Source organism: Nerophis lumbriciformis, linkage group LG13 (genome assembly GCF_033978685.3).
Source record: "Nerophis lumbriciformis linkage group LG13, RoL_Nlum_v2.1, whole genome shotgun sequence".
Taxonomy (NCBI): domain Eukaryota; kingdom Metazoa; phylum Chordata; class Actinopteri; order Syngnathiformes; family Syngnathidae; genus Nerophis; species Nerophis lumbriciformis.
Genome location: NC_084560.2, coordinates 31349153 through 31365048, shown reverse-complemented (window position 1 = coordinate 31365048; position 15896 = coordinate 31349153). Strand labels below are relative to the sequence as shown.

General features: G+C 38.9%; 1 protein-coding gene across 1 annotated transcript in view; it reads left to right on the top strand.

Moving 5' to 3' along the window:
- Window positions 1-704: 704 nt before the first annotated feature.
- The window catches only part of mgat4a (alpha-1,3-mannosyl-glycoprotein 4-beta-N-acetylglucosaminyltransferase A), a 68385-nt gene continuing 53193 nt past the window's right edge, over window positions 705-15896 (top strand). Inside the window, exon 1 of the mRNA XM_061971261.2 lies at window positions 705-2006. Coding sequence (XP_061827245.2) covers window positions 1913-2006 — 94 coding nt within the window. The 5' untranslated portion in view covers window positions 705-1912. The remainder of the gene's footprint in view (window positions 2007-15896) is intronic.

The following is a 15896-nucleotide window of genomic DNA, read 5'->3' as shown; positions in this document are numbered from 1 at the left end:
TTACAATTAGCATCTTTCTTAATGTTAGCTTGGCGGCTAGTGAGCTAGCTAATAAGAGTCAAGCACTAAATATATTGTGAAGGGGAAAGGGTGCGTAACTCAATGGCAGCTTTTGTTTTTTACTCATCTGTTGCTCTTGGTAGCGACGTTGACGTGATTTTGAGGCGTAGCCGCGCAAAGAGAACGTTGGAGAGCCAGCAGCCTATCGCGAAAGGGTTTCGCCATCAGCCGCCCGCCACACACACACACACACACACACACACACACACACGCACACACACACACACACTTTCCTGTATGTGTTCCCTTATTGAGACCTCCGAAAAATGCCTACCTCTTTAGGACCACCCTTTCTAGATATATAAAGATTTGTATTTACAACATTAATAATATATACATACTATGCAAATATAAAAAAGTTTGTTGTGAAAAATGAGTTGGAATTTCACAAGAAAAAGGTCCCAATTTCACAAGAAAAACTTAGAATTTTGGCAGTATTATAATAAAAGTCGTAATTTTACTCAACGCAAGTCAAAATTTTACAAGTAAAACTGAACATTTGTGCAATATAATGATAAAGTTTGGAAATTTACTCAACAAAAGTCACAATTTTATAAGAAAACTTTAACATTTTGGCAATATTGAATTAATAATCGGAATTTTACTTGGCAAAATTATGACACAAGTCATAATTTTACTCAAAAAATGTCACTGTTTTACAAGAACAACAAAAACATTGGCAATATTGTGATAAAAGTCATAATTTTATGACAAACGTCACCATTTTGCAATAAAAAGTAATACTTTTACATAAAGTAATAATTTTACATAAAAATTAATAATTTCACGAGAAAATATTGCAATATTACAGAATATGAGAAATTGTTCCCAATTTTAAGAGGAAAAAAGTCGACACGTGAGAAAAAGACTGCTTTTAGTAAAAAAAAAAAATGTTTTGAATTTTTGCTGGGTGATTGGTTTTTAATCTTCATTATTTACTTCGTTATCACAATATGTCTCTATACACAGTACATCTTTTTTTTCATTTTTTAAATTAATTTTGGCCCCAGGGGGTGCATTTCAATGTCATAAAAATGGGACCCATTACCTCCGTGCTTAGGACTCAGCATCAAGGGTTGGAATTGGGGGTTAAATCACCAAAAATGATTCACGGGCGCGGCACCGCTGCTGCCCACTGCTCCCCTCACCTCCCAGGGGGTGAACAAGGGGATGGGTCAAATGCAGAGGACACATTTCACCACACCTAGTGTGTGTGTGACTATCATTGGTACTTTAAACTTAAACTTTACCCACACTTGTTATTTCATATGTTGACCAGAGGGAGAGCACTTTTAAAACCGACACAGCCAATTTGAAAAATCCCTCCTTTTTGGGACCACCCTCATATTGATGGATGTCACCACCAGGGGTGAGAATGATTCATTCTCCATTAGATGCAATGGTTTTCCTTATTGGGACCAACTAACTTGTTCACCGGTCCTCGTATGGAAGGTACTTTTCCTTGTTGATGTCTCAAGAAGGGTAGAAATACAAGAACACACACACACACTCTTAGACACTCCCGCGCGCGCGCACAGCTGCAATGCTTCCTGCATTTGACTCGTAGACCATCGGAGACTCCATGGAAGAAATGCATCTCCCCGGCAGCTAACACTCTTAGCCCGCCATGTAAACAAAGTACCCCCCCTTCGAAGATCGTTGACTCGTAACGCAGACGAGGGTTCGGGAGGAGCCAGCCGCGACGCTCTTGCGCCCGAGTCCGAAGTGGGGGGCACACATTCGGGGCGGGGGAGCCTTCAGAGCCATCGACGCCCCGCCTGGCCGAGCCTCCGCACGTCTCGAAGGCAACGGAGGACCCGCCGCGACACAAGCGAGGCTTCGCTGAAATGAGATGAGGCTCAGAAATGGAACTGTGGCCACTGCGATTATCTTCTTCACGTCCTTCCTCAGCTTGTCTTGGTACACAGCCTGGCAGAATGGCAAAGGTAGGCTCGCTACAACAATGTTTTTTTTAACGCTTTCACTCAGCAGAAGATAAAGGAGGCCTCGATAAACATGCATCTTGTCAACTAGAAGAACCTGGTAACTAGATAAAATAGTTCTTCTCCAACTTCTACCTCATCCTGCCAACTACCTGCTTGACAGCCAGCTAGCATAGATGGTAAACATTCTCCTCGCTCCAAAGCTAGTATGCTGCATGTCCACATTTCTAACTAGCCGCCATGGTTCAGTATTTACCTCATTGACTAGCTGGTTAGTATCTAGTTTGCTCAAATATCAGTTACAAGCTGGCGCACCCTATCTATCTAGTTGACATTCTCTCTGCTCACTAGCTGGTGAAGATGTGGCCTGGTAATTTGATGGCTAAAGGAGAACTGCACTTATTTTTGGGGAATTTTGCCTATCATTCACAAGACGAGACACATATTTTTGTTTTATGCATTCTAAATCGTAAATAAACGCTAGCAAAAGCCAGCTAAACAATGGGAGTTGCTCTATTTTGTAGTATTAATGTAGTAACAGGCACTTGATTGATTGATTGAAACTTGTATTAGTAGATTGCACATATTCCGTACAATTGACCTCTAAATGGTAACACTCAAATAAGTTTTTCAACTTGTTTAAGTCGGGGTCTACGTTAATCAATTCATGGCACATTCATAATAACATGTAATATGTACATATTTTGCACATTTTAAGCATACAACACAACAAAGACTACTTGGGGACTGATGACGATGCAGAACCTTATATTTATGGGGACGGCGTGGCGAAGTTGGTAGAGTGGCCGTGCCAGCAATCGGAGGGTTGCTGGTTACTGGGGTTCAATCCCCACCTTCTACCATCCTAGTCATGTCCGTTGTGTCCTTGGGCAAGACACTTCACCCCTTGCTCCTGATGGCTGCTGGTTAGCGCCTTGCATGGCAGCTCCCGCCATCAGTGCGTGAATGTGTGTGTGAATGGGTGAATGTGGAAATACTGTCAAAGCGCTTTGAATACCTTGAAGGTAGAAAAGCGCTATAACCCATTTATTTATTTATTTTTTAGCCTGAATATACAAAGGATGAGCAACATGTTTTAGAAGCTGTGTGCTAAACAGATCCAGCTTTACAAGCCTCGTGCAGCAATATTGTTAAGTGCTGAACAAGATATTCAAACTGTGAACAAAATAAAACGATCACTATTCGCACTGTAATGCCAACTGATGGGATTTTCATATCTTCCCGTTTTGATGAAGAATGTATCAGTCTTCACACAGGTTTTGAAAAAAAGGGTGCCGCAAATTAGTGTCTTTTTCGCCATTTCCGGGTCAAAGTTGGATGTCAAAGTTGACCAACTTCTAGTTTTATGTCCACAACCATCTACTATACAGGTGAGAGGCATGATTTATCATCTAGAATTAACTTTCACTAGCTCAGATGCAATTCAGCAGCTTAGTGTCTCAATACAGTAGCTGCAGTAGCTAGTTAGCACTTAGTGATCACGGCGCCACTAAAAGTAGTTCTTCTGCGTTAGCGCTTATAATAACAATATCGCTAATAGTTGGTTAATATTAAGGTCACAAGATGTAAATGGACTATTGTTTTTGGATGTTTTTTCAGAGGGTTTTATAGTCGCAATAGTGTACTCCCATTAGCGGCATTGTTAGCCACCTCATATTGCCGTACTTTACGACTTTGAATGCATAAAAAAGAAAGGCATATGCTCCTGTCTTGCATAGGGATTGTGAATGATTGGCAAAATTCCCCAAAAACTACAGTTGCCCTTTAACATCCACCTTGCTCAAACTAAAGAGCAAACTAAACACCTGTTTGATTCAGCCTAGTAACTAGATACTAGCCATACACACTGCCGTTTGGAATTTGCCCTGTCCTGTGACGTTTTTTGACCTGTGAGTATGTGACTTCAGCGGATTATCCATAAAGGGCTCGAATTTTAACTTTTTAAGGTCAAGGCAAGTGTTGCCTTAAAGGAGGGCTCATATTTTAGGGCACCAAGGCAAACAAATAATCAAATGTCAATACATTGAAATAGACTGTATCATATAGTTATAGTGTATGACCTAACTTGTAGTAAACATTAGTAAAGTTGTGTATAAATGAACATATAAAACAGCATGCAATTTTCATTCCATTTTTGTTTACATCAGCGCCTTATGTTCAACGTTTACAAAAAAGTAAATAAATGTGGTCGTTGACAGCCACGAATCAAAATAAACATTCACAATACAGCACATAAACAACGTTGACAGGTCTGGAACTGCTGAGTTTCGAGGGCAAACAATCGACAAATTTAACACTCCATTTAAACCAGAACTGGGCAAAATTAAGGCCCGGGGGCCACTTGCGGCCCGTTAAGATTTTCAATCTGGCCCACCGGACATTCCCAAATAATTTTTTTAGATCTTTAAGATGGAAACTGTAGTCGCCATTATGATGTGCAGTGATGTTTTCAAATGACCGTAAGTCTCGAACTATACAAAGTATTTCAATGGTTGGAATCTGCGCTTTTGCATGATATACTTTTTTTATATACTATGGTCATCTAAGTCACAGCAGCTCAGACGAGGCACCAAGCAGTGTGGGTGGGGAACGTTTCCACAGAGTGTTTCCAGAGCGGCCAGCCTGAAATGCGGGTGTCAGGGACAGACGCGAAATGAAATGTTTACAACAAAGTTCTAAAGCTTAGTGATATATCGCATATATCAGATTGCAGGTGGGTTTATTTTTTACCCTTCGCGTTCATATTTCGCTGTGTTTGTTGCATTTTTGTTTGGTTTTGCTTGATTGTAAAATATGTAGATCGAGAGGGGGTGTGACGTTCATATGTTGTCAATATTCAGTGTTTTATCTTTCATCATTAATATTGTAAGTCTTTATTTTCATGTATATTCTGGGTGTCTCATTCAGTAAAACATTTTTAAATTGCATTCCGTTTTTAATGCGGTCTGTCATATTGTTTTTAGCAATCAATCAGACATTATTGTGAGGTTTTGTATCAGTGTTCCTAAAAAATAGACATACCGGCCCCCAGACAAATTTTTTTCTCTAAATTTGGCCCCCCGAGTCAAAATTATTGCCCAGACCTGATTTAAACTATGAAATCAACCTACCACAAAAAGTTGTGTAGCTTTTCCCCCAACAGCCTTTAATTGTTTGTGTTTTCTTTTTTTGATTTGTTCCTTACTCGGCATTTTGAGAGCTGCCTGACCTAAATTCACCGAACCCCTGACGTCCTTCCAGACCCTGATGCAACCAGTGTATCTCTCGGAAAATCTCTGAACAACTCGGCTGTTCTCTTTGTTGGTTAACCTTTGACACACGCTTCCAAAATGGCTGCGCCCATATTGTTTTTACCAATTAACGTTAATCATGCGATGTCTTAAACAGTTGAAAATGTGAGAAAAGTCATGTCGGGGTGTTTTTATCAATTTATTCGACGAAACAATTACGTTACAATTGTCCGTTATAGGGATGTCACAGTATGAACATTTCTTATCACAGTTATTGTGCCAAAAATTATCACAGTTATCATTATTATGTTTTATTTTGTCTGGTTTTATTTAAAAAAACAAATAACACATTCAAAATGATATACTTTGTTGAAGAAACATTATTGTAGATAACTTACATGTACCCCAAGTAGAAATTAAATGTGCATATGAAAGCAACATAAGCATTATTAACAGAGTAATATGGCAGAAACTAAATAACATAAATAAATAAAAATACATGTAAAAATGTGAAAGATGGCACATGATGGCCATAAGATGTAACTGCACATTTTGTCCTAGTATACAACAAGAGTGTTGATATATGAGAGATCTAGTCTTACACATATCAGAGAACCCCTCTCAACTATTTGAAAGTTTGGCAATGAAATATGACAGCGCTGCAGTGAGGTCTTTTGCCATTTTTGACGAATGAGCATAAGCAGCTGCTTCTTGAAGACATCAGGTATTGTATGTGTGAGAGTGGTATATGATGATGTACTGTAACTATGGCATCCAACTTTCCCGCTGCACGCCCACTCTGTAAATAAGGGAAAAGAAAATGTATTATTATGTTTATTAGATGCTAATTATTATTATAATCATCTGACTGACACACACACAGTGACTCACAAACCCCTAATGTTACTCTTGAAAAAACAAAACACGTTGCAGTGTTTCTGCTAGGATTTGTTTTTAACACTAAATTTTAACGGTAACGTAAAGTAGCAGCGGTCATTAACACCACAAAACACATCAACAGAAGTCCATTTTGCTCTGCTGCAGTATATCTTGTGTGCACACACTCCTCGCGCTCACCAATAGCGCCCAATAACAAGTAACTTTATGTAACACATACGTGTAACGTTTGACAGACCAATGATGACAAGTTCATTTTCAAAGACTTTCCATCATGCATTCAGCTACAAGTAGACATACGTATCTTGCACTCGACGTGGAGTTGTGACTTCTGCTTCCGGAGTTGGCTCAACATGTTGAAGTGTTACCTCCCTTCGTGGGGACTTTTTTCCGGCATTTTCTGGTGATGGGCTGACTGTCCTCAATTATTTTTCCTTCAGCATGCTTTACCAAACCCAAAATACGTCCAGACTTCAGATGTTGTCCGTTTACTAGGAGGGCAACATCTTAAGACAGTCCGTGTGTTGTTTTCCGCCGTTGCAAACAGCGCTGGTGTGTATGCGCCATCTTTGGAGGCACGGCTGCCTGTGAGCAATGTCGCTTAGAATGCATTAATAAATGACGGTTTTTCGAGAATTAAAGAATTAAATAATATTACTAACCGTCCGGAATTTTACCGTGGTTTATCATTATATCGTTTCCCGTTACATCTCTAATCCATAAACAAGTAAAAAGTCAAGGGTGGTCACGGCATGTTCTTCCTGTAAGTGCTGGTCATTTTTTCAGGGCATTACGGCAAATGACAAGGGTGGTCGCACTTGCCGTGGTTAAATCCGAGCCCTGTCCATATATTGTAGAAATGTACCCAAAGTGCTTTGCGCGAATACGCCTTTTTTAGCTATCCTGTTGTGGGATAGACTGGCTCGTACATGGACATGCATCTACCGCTGTTGTCATCTCTAATACAGAGTAGCGTATAGTTCAAACTCAAATATGTCAATAGATGCCATATGGAAGTGCTGCTCAAAAGCTGGTAGACATACTTACAGCTCAGTAACTCTGCTTGACATTCTGCATGGTTATAGCCAGTTGGCATTCATATTAGTCACTGTCTGGTTTATTTTCAACCTGGTAACTAGCCTTTATGGACTTCTAGACTGATAACTAAACAGTTAATTTCCAGTTTGCTCAAAAAGTGGTATATGTGTAACAGGTAAAATACCAAGTTGGTTAGTGGCTAGTTGACATCCACTCTGGTCGCTACCTGGTAAAGATTTAGCGTGGTTACTAGAAGGTGAACATTTGCGCTGCACAAAATCTGGTAGCAATGCGTACAGGTAGGTACCTCTCTGGTTGACATTAATGCTGGTCACTCGCTGTTCATTTTCAACCTGGTAACTAGCTTTTGTGGACTTCTAGACTGATCACTAAACCGTTAATATCCAGCTTGCTCAACTTGTAAGATGACAGTCACTCTGGTGAACAGCTCGTAGATATTCAGCCTGTTAACTGGATTGAGAATAGACAGACTCATAACTAACCAGTTGATAGCCTGGCATTAGTTTTCTTAAAACCTGGTAACCATCCTAGCTGGCTGACATTGAGTTTGGTTAGTTGCTATACAAACTCCACAATGATCATTAGCAGTTTCAGCCTGGTAACTAGATGGTAAACATCCATCTTTCTTTAAAATTTTAGATACATCCAGCTTGATAACTTACCTGTTTGACAGGCTGCTGGATTGATAGCAAGTTGACGTTCATATATTCAAGTATATGCAATACATTTTAGACCAGTGACTAACCAGTTACAATTCAGGTTGCTCAAAACCAGGTAGACCTAACTCAGTTACCAACTGGTTGATGTTTAACCTTGGCTAGGAGCTGGTTCGGCATAAGAACTAGATGATAAATCTCAATCTTGCTGAAAAAAGTGGTTCCACATCCAGGTAGCTGAATAGCTATTTGACATTATGATGGCTACATTTGCTAGTTGACATTCATTCTGGTCAGTAACTGTAACCAGATAGTTGATTAATAACTTACCATCTTACATTTAGCTTTTTTTAAAGCATACACATCCATCATATAGTAACTACCTGGTTGTTTTTTACTCTGTTCAGTAATGCATAGTTATTTAGCCTGGCAACTAGGTGATTGGTTGACAACGAACCAACTGACATCCAGCTTGATTAAAAGCTTAGTAAATAGCTGTTTAAAAATACATTTGGTCCAAACATGGTACACATTCAACTTGATTACCAGCAGGTTGACATAGGGCTGGGCAATATTGGCTTTTATTAATAGCTCGATATTCTTAGACCATATCGCGATATACGGTATATATCTCGATATTTTGCCTTAGCCTTGAATGAACGAACACTTGATGCATATAATAGGGCGCATTAAAGGAGTCATATTATTATTATTTTTCTAAATTGAAAACACTTCCTTGTGGTCTACATAACATGTAATGGTGGTTCTCCGGTCAAAATGTTGCATAGATGATGTTTATGGGGCCATGTCCTCCGCTATGTAATAAGTTACTGCAAACGTTATCTCCTTGTGTTTGTGACTATGTTTTTCATATGGTGTTGATCTGTAAATGGAAGACGTCAGGCTCATTTGTCAGTGCAGGTTGTTTCGGCCTTTTTTTGGGTGTGGCACCGACCGGAGACGTTAACGTGCGGAGTTTCATCCATCCATCCATTTTCTACCGCTTATTCCCTTTTGGGGTCGCGGGGGGCGCTGGAGCCTATCTCAGCTACAATCGGGCGGAAGGCGGGGTACACCCTGGACAAGTCGCCACCTCATCACAGTGCGGAGTTTCAAGCACTCTTCATTCTCTCGCGGGTGACTTTTTAAATGAAAGAACAAATTAGTAGTGCTGCTACCAATGTTCCCTCTAATTGTTCATGTGTCTGAGCAAACACAAAAACTCCCTGAGCATTCAGTGGAACACATGTGAGCAACATCACACGTGGCAATACCAGCAACACACCTGTCTCAAACCAATCTTTTATAATAACACTCAAATGAGAGGAGTCATTTTCATGAGATTATTTTGTAATATTAGTGATTTGGCCCACTTGTAATGAAAATAAAAAATATCTTGTTTTTCATAAGCTATGGATTAGTATTGTACAATATGTCTGGGTGGGGGACCTGCTTTGGAAACCATTTGTACCCCTTTCGGAGATCACATTTAGTTCCCCTTAAACATCCTCATGTTGCACAATGAAATGTAAGCATAGGATGAAGTGTGCATTCCTGTAACTTTTTCTAGTAACAGCATTCCATGATTAATATCAACAAATTAACATTAATAATAAATGACAGTAGAATAAGCACACGTATGACTGAGGAGTCATAGTCTAACTTTGTGTGGTGTTTGAGTTGTCCGACTTTTTGTGTGGCCATAAACGCACCAATGGCTTAGTGGTATGCGTGTTGGTGACAGATGACAAGTTGCTTTTGGCCTGGTTTGTACGGCAGAAAATGACTAGTTTTTCGAGGTAGAAGTTTTTTACTCATGTTTTTGGTGTGGTTATGGCCGAATATAAACAGTTTTGCTCAATAAAGTGATCGATATAATTCCTGTCTCCGAAGCATCTCGATAGACGTTACAATAATTGAACGGTGTTGACGAACACCGTTAGGGCCGCTTGTTGCCACTGTCACTCAGAGTTGCATTGCAAAATTACACAGAATAAATGTGTTTATTTTGTTTAGCATTCAGATGGGATTTGATTTGGTGCGCGGCATATATTTGCTGTGCGCAGAGGACGCTTGAGCAGTGCGCAATTGCGCAGGCGCGCACCTTAGAGGGAACGTTGGCTGCTACCTTTTGTAGCAACGTTTCTGCTGCATACTTTGCATATTACTATTGTCTGCTGAATATCTTCCCGCTTGAAGCCAAACTACCGCCAGATGATGGACCTCGTGCTGTTTTTTGGGGCATTAATTGTTCTTCCTCTATTTGTGATCAGTTTCGCACCTTCTCTTGTATTGTCACTCGCACCGCTCCGCTTGTACCACCTGCCTCAGCTAACGTTAGCATGCTGCTACCTCTCTGCTGGGCGAGGGCGTATGACGTTACACGCGTGACAGTATGTGACGTATGTAAGAAGGTGCGCTTGTTTTACGCCCCTGTGAGAAGGAGACTAGAAAGAGTGAGAAATGCCTGTAGTGTAATGCCCGCAGCTAAAAGCAACTGCGTGACAACGTATACTCCAATATCACGATATCACGATATAATCATTTTCTATATCGCACAGAGACGAACCCGCGATATATCGAGTATATCGATATATCGCCCAGCCCTAGGTTGACATCTAGTTTTGTTAGTAGCTTGTTGACATTCACTTTGGTCACTGGCTGGTTGATACTTAGCGTGTAACTGGATGGTTGGCGTTGTACTGAAAGCCACTAACCCAGTGAGTTACTATCTGGTTGATATATGCTCCGGTCCTCCTGAGCTGCTTGCTGGTCTGGAGAAACACTCCACAGCCATCGCATATCATTCACCTCTAATTTTAATATTGGTTGCAGCCTTATTGCACAACCACTCCTGCGGTTGAGCGTTGTGCGAGGCCAGCGTGTGGGTCTACTTGGGAGGGGCTAGGGTTGTGGCTGTGGCGACCTTATCAGCAGAGTGTAAATAATTGCAGCGCTCAGATAAATTCCGAGCCAAGGCATCATGTTGTGAATACGCCGCTCTCTGAAATTGTTCTTTTAAAAAAGAACACAGGAACTGGCAGCATTTTTAGCGGCCCAACACTCGTGATGTGTGTGTGCTGCTGCACCTGTTGACATAAACCAACAGCTATAATCGGAACTGGCACGTTGGCATCATACTGTAATGCTGTTATAACAAAATAGAGCCCTATTAGGATGACTATTAATTTTAGATCCATAGGTATATGGAGTACTGTATGCACCTCCTGTTGCAGGATTAGTGCAAAAAGAAAAGGTCGGTAGAGCCAGGTAGGCCCATCCACCACTCCGGGGTGTCTCAACAGTGTGCACTTATTTGTGGAACAAAGGCAGACAGGTGGCTCGATCGACCCATGGCAGGCAGAAGTCAAGGACATTTCCAAATGATGGAATGAAGTTGTAGCTTGCTGGGAGTGTTTGAAGTGTTGCAGTCACGCACACACCCTCAGTGATTGTTTAAATATTGACCTTTTCTAAGAAAATATAATAGCTGTTAGTAGAATAGAACATTTACCTTTCACTCATAGTTTCAATAATGTTTCTCAATAATTTAAGAGGAAATCAATTTAAAAGTTGAACACTTGTGCATAAGTAATAAAACAGTTCTGTAAACAAACATATTTGTCACAAAAACTGAACGACTTTAAAAGCGGACACTTTAATGTTTAAAGTGCGTCCTCCAAAGCTGAATGCTACTGAAGTTGTACAATTTAGAATTTTCTGGAAAAATGTGTCTAAAATGTTATGCAACTCTCATGTCGAGCCATTTTTGATAGTTGACTAGTCATTGATTATGCGAAAGATTAGTCGACTAATCAGATTATGAAGCATAAACCTAATCGGTGGCTGTAATTTACTCATCTGCCTTTAAATTCAGTATAAGATATTTTTAGGCAAATGCTAATAAGGATGACAACTTCATTCAGAAATATGTATTTATACTATATATGTGCTGCTCATCAGGCTGTGACAAAAACCTAAATAACTATTAAACGTGTGTCCATTTAAAAGCGAAGGTACACCTAGTGCTGACAAAAACAAAGTATATTTGTTTTATGAAAACAAAGAACAGTAAAAATAGCAGCAATGAAAACAAACTAAAAACATCAAAACCATCCATTTTTCTCAAAAAGAAACAAGCATTTTGTAAAGACATGTTTAAAAAGTTGCAAACATGTGTATTTTTTTATTTTTGAGTAAGTCCTGGCATATTTAGCAATCTAATAAACCTAATTAATTCTGAACATTTTAGCTATCTACTTTGGCTAAAATTAAAGTTAAATCTATTTTTCACACAACTTCGTCCCACACTTATTAACTTGTTACCTTGCTAGCTAGCTAACTACCTTACCGGGTTCAGATTGCATCTTCCAGGTGTCCGACCTCATGCCTTTGCTTTAAATACTCCAGTATCACAGATGTACTGCCATAAAAAACAACGTCCGCTTTGCAAAATGAGCAAGATATTCATGTTTTTACCAAGATTAGGGTAAAATAAACCCACACTTGACATGTTTTTACCTGCGATGTTGTTGCCAGTGGCCGCGCTGACAAATGATAATGTCACGACTATTGTCAACAAATTCTATTGTCGATATTTGTCGACAAATCGTTGCACCCCTACTCTTGTTAGACTTTAACATATCTTGTTAAACTTCTTAAGCATTACCGTATTTTCCAGACTATAGAGGGCACCAGTATAAAAGCCGCACCCACTAAATTTTAGGAGAAAAATATATATATTTCCATATACTAGCCGTACGGGGCTGTAAGCTGCAGATATACAGTATACGTTGTGTACTAAGTTATTTAACACAGAAAGATTTTGTTAATGTTTATTTACTTAATTTTTTCCAAACGATGTCTGTAACACGGCAGTAAAATGGACGATCAAACAAAACAGAAGTCATCGTCATGGACCAATTAGCTCCAATCAGCTAAACAGACTCAATAAGTCAACAGTGACGTTGTAGTAAATTTACAAAATTGAAACAATACAAAAAGAATGCCATTGTAAGTTAATACTACCAACAATACTCGTGAACGCGTCAGTATATTAGCTAATGCAAGCTTCATTACATTACGATAGCTCATACAAATATGCATGAAAAGACTCCTACAGATATCACACATGGGACGGTTTAGTAAGTAAGAATTATTTTAGTTATACTCTAAAATTTACAATTGTTGCTTGAGGGGTGATTAATGAAGAATCCATACAAGTAGTAACGCTATGGACGGCTAGAAAACCAAACCTCTCGTCCAAACAGATGGGACATGCAGCACTGTGAGCGAACTCGTCCAAGTGATGGTGCCACACCATTTTATAGGCCGCAGGATTCAAAGCGCAGGAAAAAAGTAGTGGCTTATAGTCCGGAATTTACGCTAATTCTATAGGTGTGTTTTGATTTTTCTTGGGGCTTTTCTGTGATACCACCTAGGGATGTAACAATTACCGTAACCGCGGTTAAACTCCAGATGGTTAGTATTACCGTTTCAAATTTGAATGATCGTAAAACCGTGTTTGATTAACACATTTTGAAAAAACTAATTCCCTGGAGAGCAGCTAGCATGCTAATTGCAAGCTAGTTCAAATGCTAACATGAATACAATGTCTTTCCTCTTTACAAACAACTCAAGTGACAATAATATGGCTTATAAAATGCCCGAACAATTTTAGTGTTTCTTCTGCCAAGTAAAGTACACTGTGCCTCTTGGAATGTAACGATAAACGATAATATTAATAACCGCAGTAAAACTCCCAATGGTTAGAATTATACCCTTTTAGATAAAAATGGTTAAAAACCCGTGATTGATAACCATACTTTGATTTACTCACTGACTGACCCAAGCTCGTTCATTAGTTTGCTTAAATGCTAACAGGAATACAAAACAGTAACACATTAACGTATTTCCCCCTTAAAGAACAACAAACCCCAATAAAAACTAATATAGACACATTGCTGTCTTAGTAACTAATATATTTTTAATTGTGCGCAGTGAACCTATGGGCTGTGCTGTCTTAGCACAGTGATCCATCTATACTTAAAAGAATACGACACAGACAAAGGCATGTTTTTTTACCAACTTTTTCAACACCGACGGAGGTGTCTACAACAGGAAAGTGAACTTGCGTCATATCCTATAAATCGAAAATAAAAACAAATGAACACTCAATTTGCCTTTATAAATACAATTTTATCAATCTTAATCAATAACAAATGTAAAACTAATACCAATTAAAATGGAAGATAAACACTCAAACAAATAGATATATGGCCCTTAAAAAGCCAGAACAATATTTGTTTCTTTTGCTAAGAAAGGATATTGTCTGTCTATTTGAGTTATTTAAAAAAAAATTACAACTTGGTTAAAAGATTTCAGTCTGTGTAGAAGTACTTTTTGAGCACATTTAACAATATCGTGATAATGACAACCGTGGTATGAACATTTCATATCGTTTCTACAGGACAAATATGCATTGATGATTATAGTATTAGAAATGGAATAGCCACAAAAGATCTACATGCACCCCTGCCCTGGCTGCTCAGTACAATGTGGCTAAAGCTACACAGTTGTTCAAACTCATGAATGTACACCACCATCATAATATCACAATTAACCTATTTTTACACAGTTAGGAATGTTAAAATGTTGTTAAAACATTGCATGTGCAGTTAATGGGCATTAACCAAGGTTTACTCTTGCATACATTACATATTATTGTTAATAGGCCTGGGCGATATAACAATTTTATCGCTAAATTCAAGTTTTTTGTTACAGAAGGTTTAAAAAATAGAAAATCTGTTTTTTCTTTCCTTGCTCCAGCATACTTTTTGCCCCCATGAGCTTCCGTAGCTTCCACCCTCCTCCTCATTTTCTTAGCGGAGATTCGCAAACTTAGCAAAACATAGCTAATGCTAACGCAAACAAGAGCGAGAGGTTTTCTGTATTTTAGGTTTGCGGCAACAGGCATGGAACGAATGACTACACATTGTAAAGTTTGTTTAAAAAAGGAAGCGGTACAAGGAACCAATGCATCTGAAACCGAAGCCTCCAACCGAGTGCGAGAAAAGCAAGTCTTTACGAGGCGAGCAAGACCACAACGACAAACAAACTCCAGCTAAAAAGCAGCTTGCTGTGGTGCAATCATTTACAGAAGGTACCATGTACGATGATAAAGAAGCACAGTGGAAAACAATCACTAAAGCAGTCGCTCTGCACACCGGTGCCAAGATCTGGCGCAAGGACAATAAAAAGCCTGCGTTTATCTAATTACTAAAACTATAGTCGTCTGAATGTTTTATTTTAGTATTTATTTGCATACAATGTACAATACACTCAAAGTTCGATATAACGTGGTCGTTGGGGTCCATAAAATGTTGATCGCGTTATTCCCGGCACAGAATGGGCAGGCACACCAGTAGGTTTGGACATCACTGGGTTAAAATGTTGTTATTTTTATTTAATTTTGCTTTTTTAATTCCTTCTTTTTGGACACTTTCATAAAGATTTGCTGTATAAGTTTGTAAATACGCGATATGACAACGGGATTGTCTCTGGTGTAAAAAAATAAAAGGGGTCTATGGCTCAATCGCGTTATATAGAATGTTGCGTTATATTGCACCGCATTATATCGAACTTCGAGTATATTACATTTTTATTTACAGAAGTATTTTATTCAAGACAGCAGTTTTAAGGTTACACTTTTTTAATCTCAATGTTGGAGATTATTATTTATTTGCATGCAATGTGCAATGCTACATTTTTGTTAACAGAAGTAATTTGTTCAAGACGGAAGTATTGCCTCCCAGAGGAAGCTCTTTATTGAGTTCTTTGAAAATTATTCCAAAATATATAACTGGTCTAAAAATAACAACATTACACAAATCAGAATGTTGCAAACTACTAGTTTTTGCTCAAATAAAATAAAAATTTGCTTTGAATTATGGCTGTCATTTGTATTCATTGAAAAAAAATCTGAGGTTCTATTTTTTGGCCATAGCGCCCAGGCCTAATTGTTAACAACA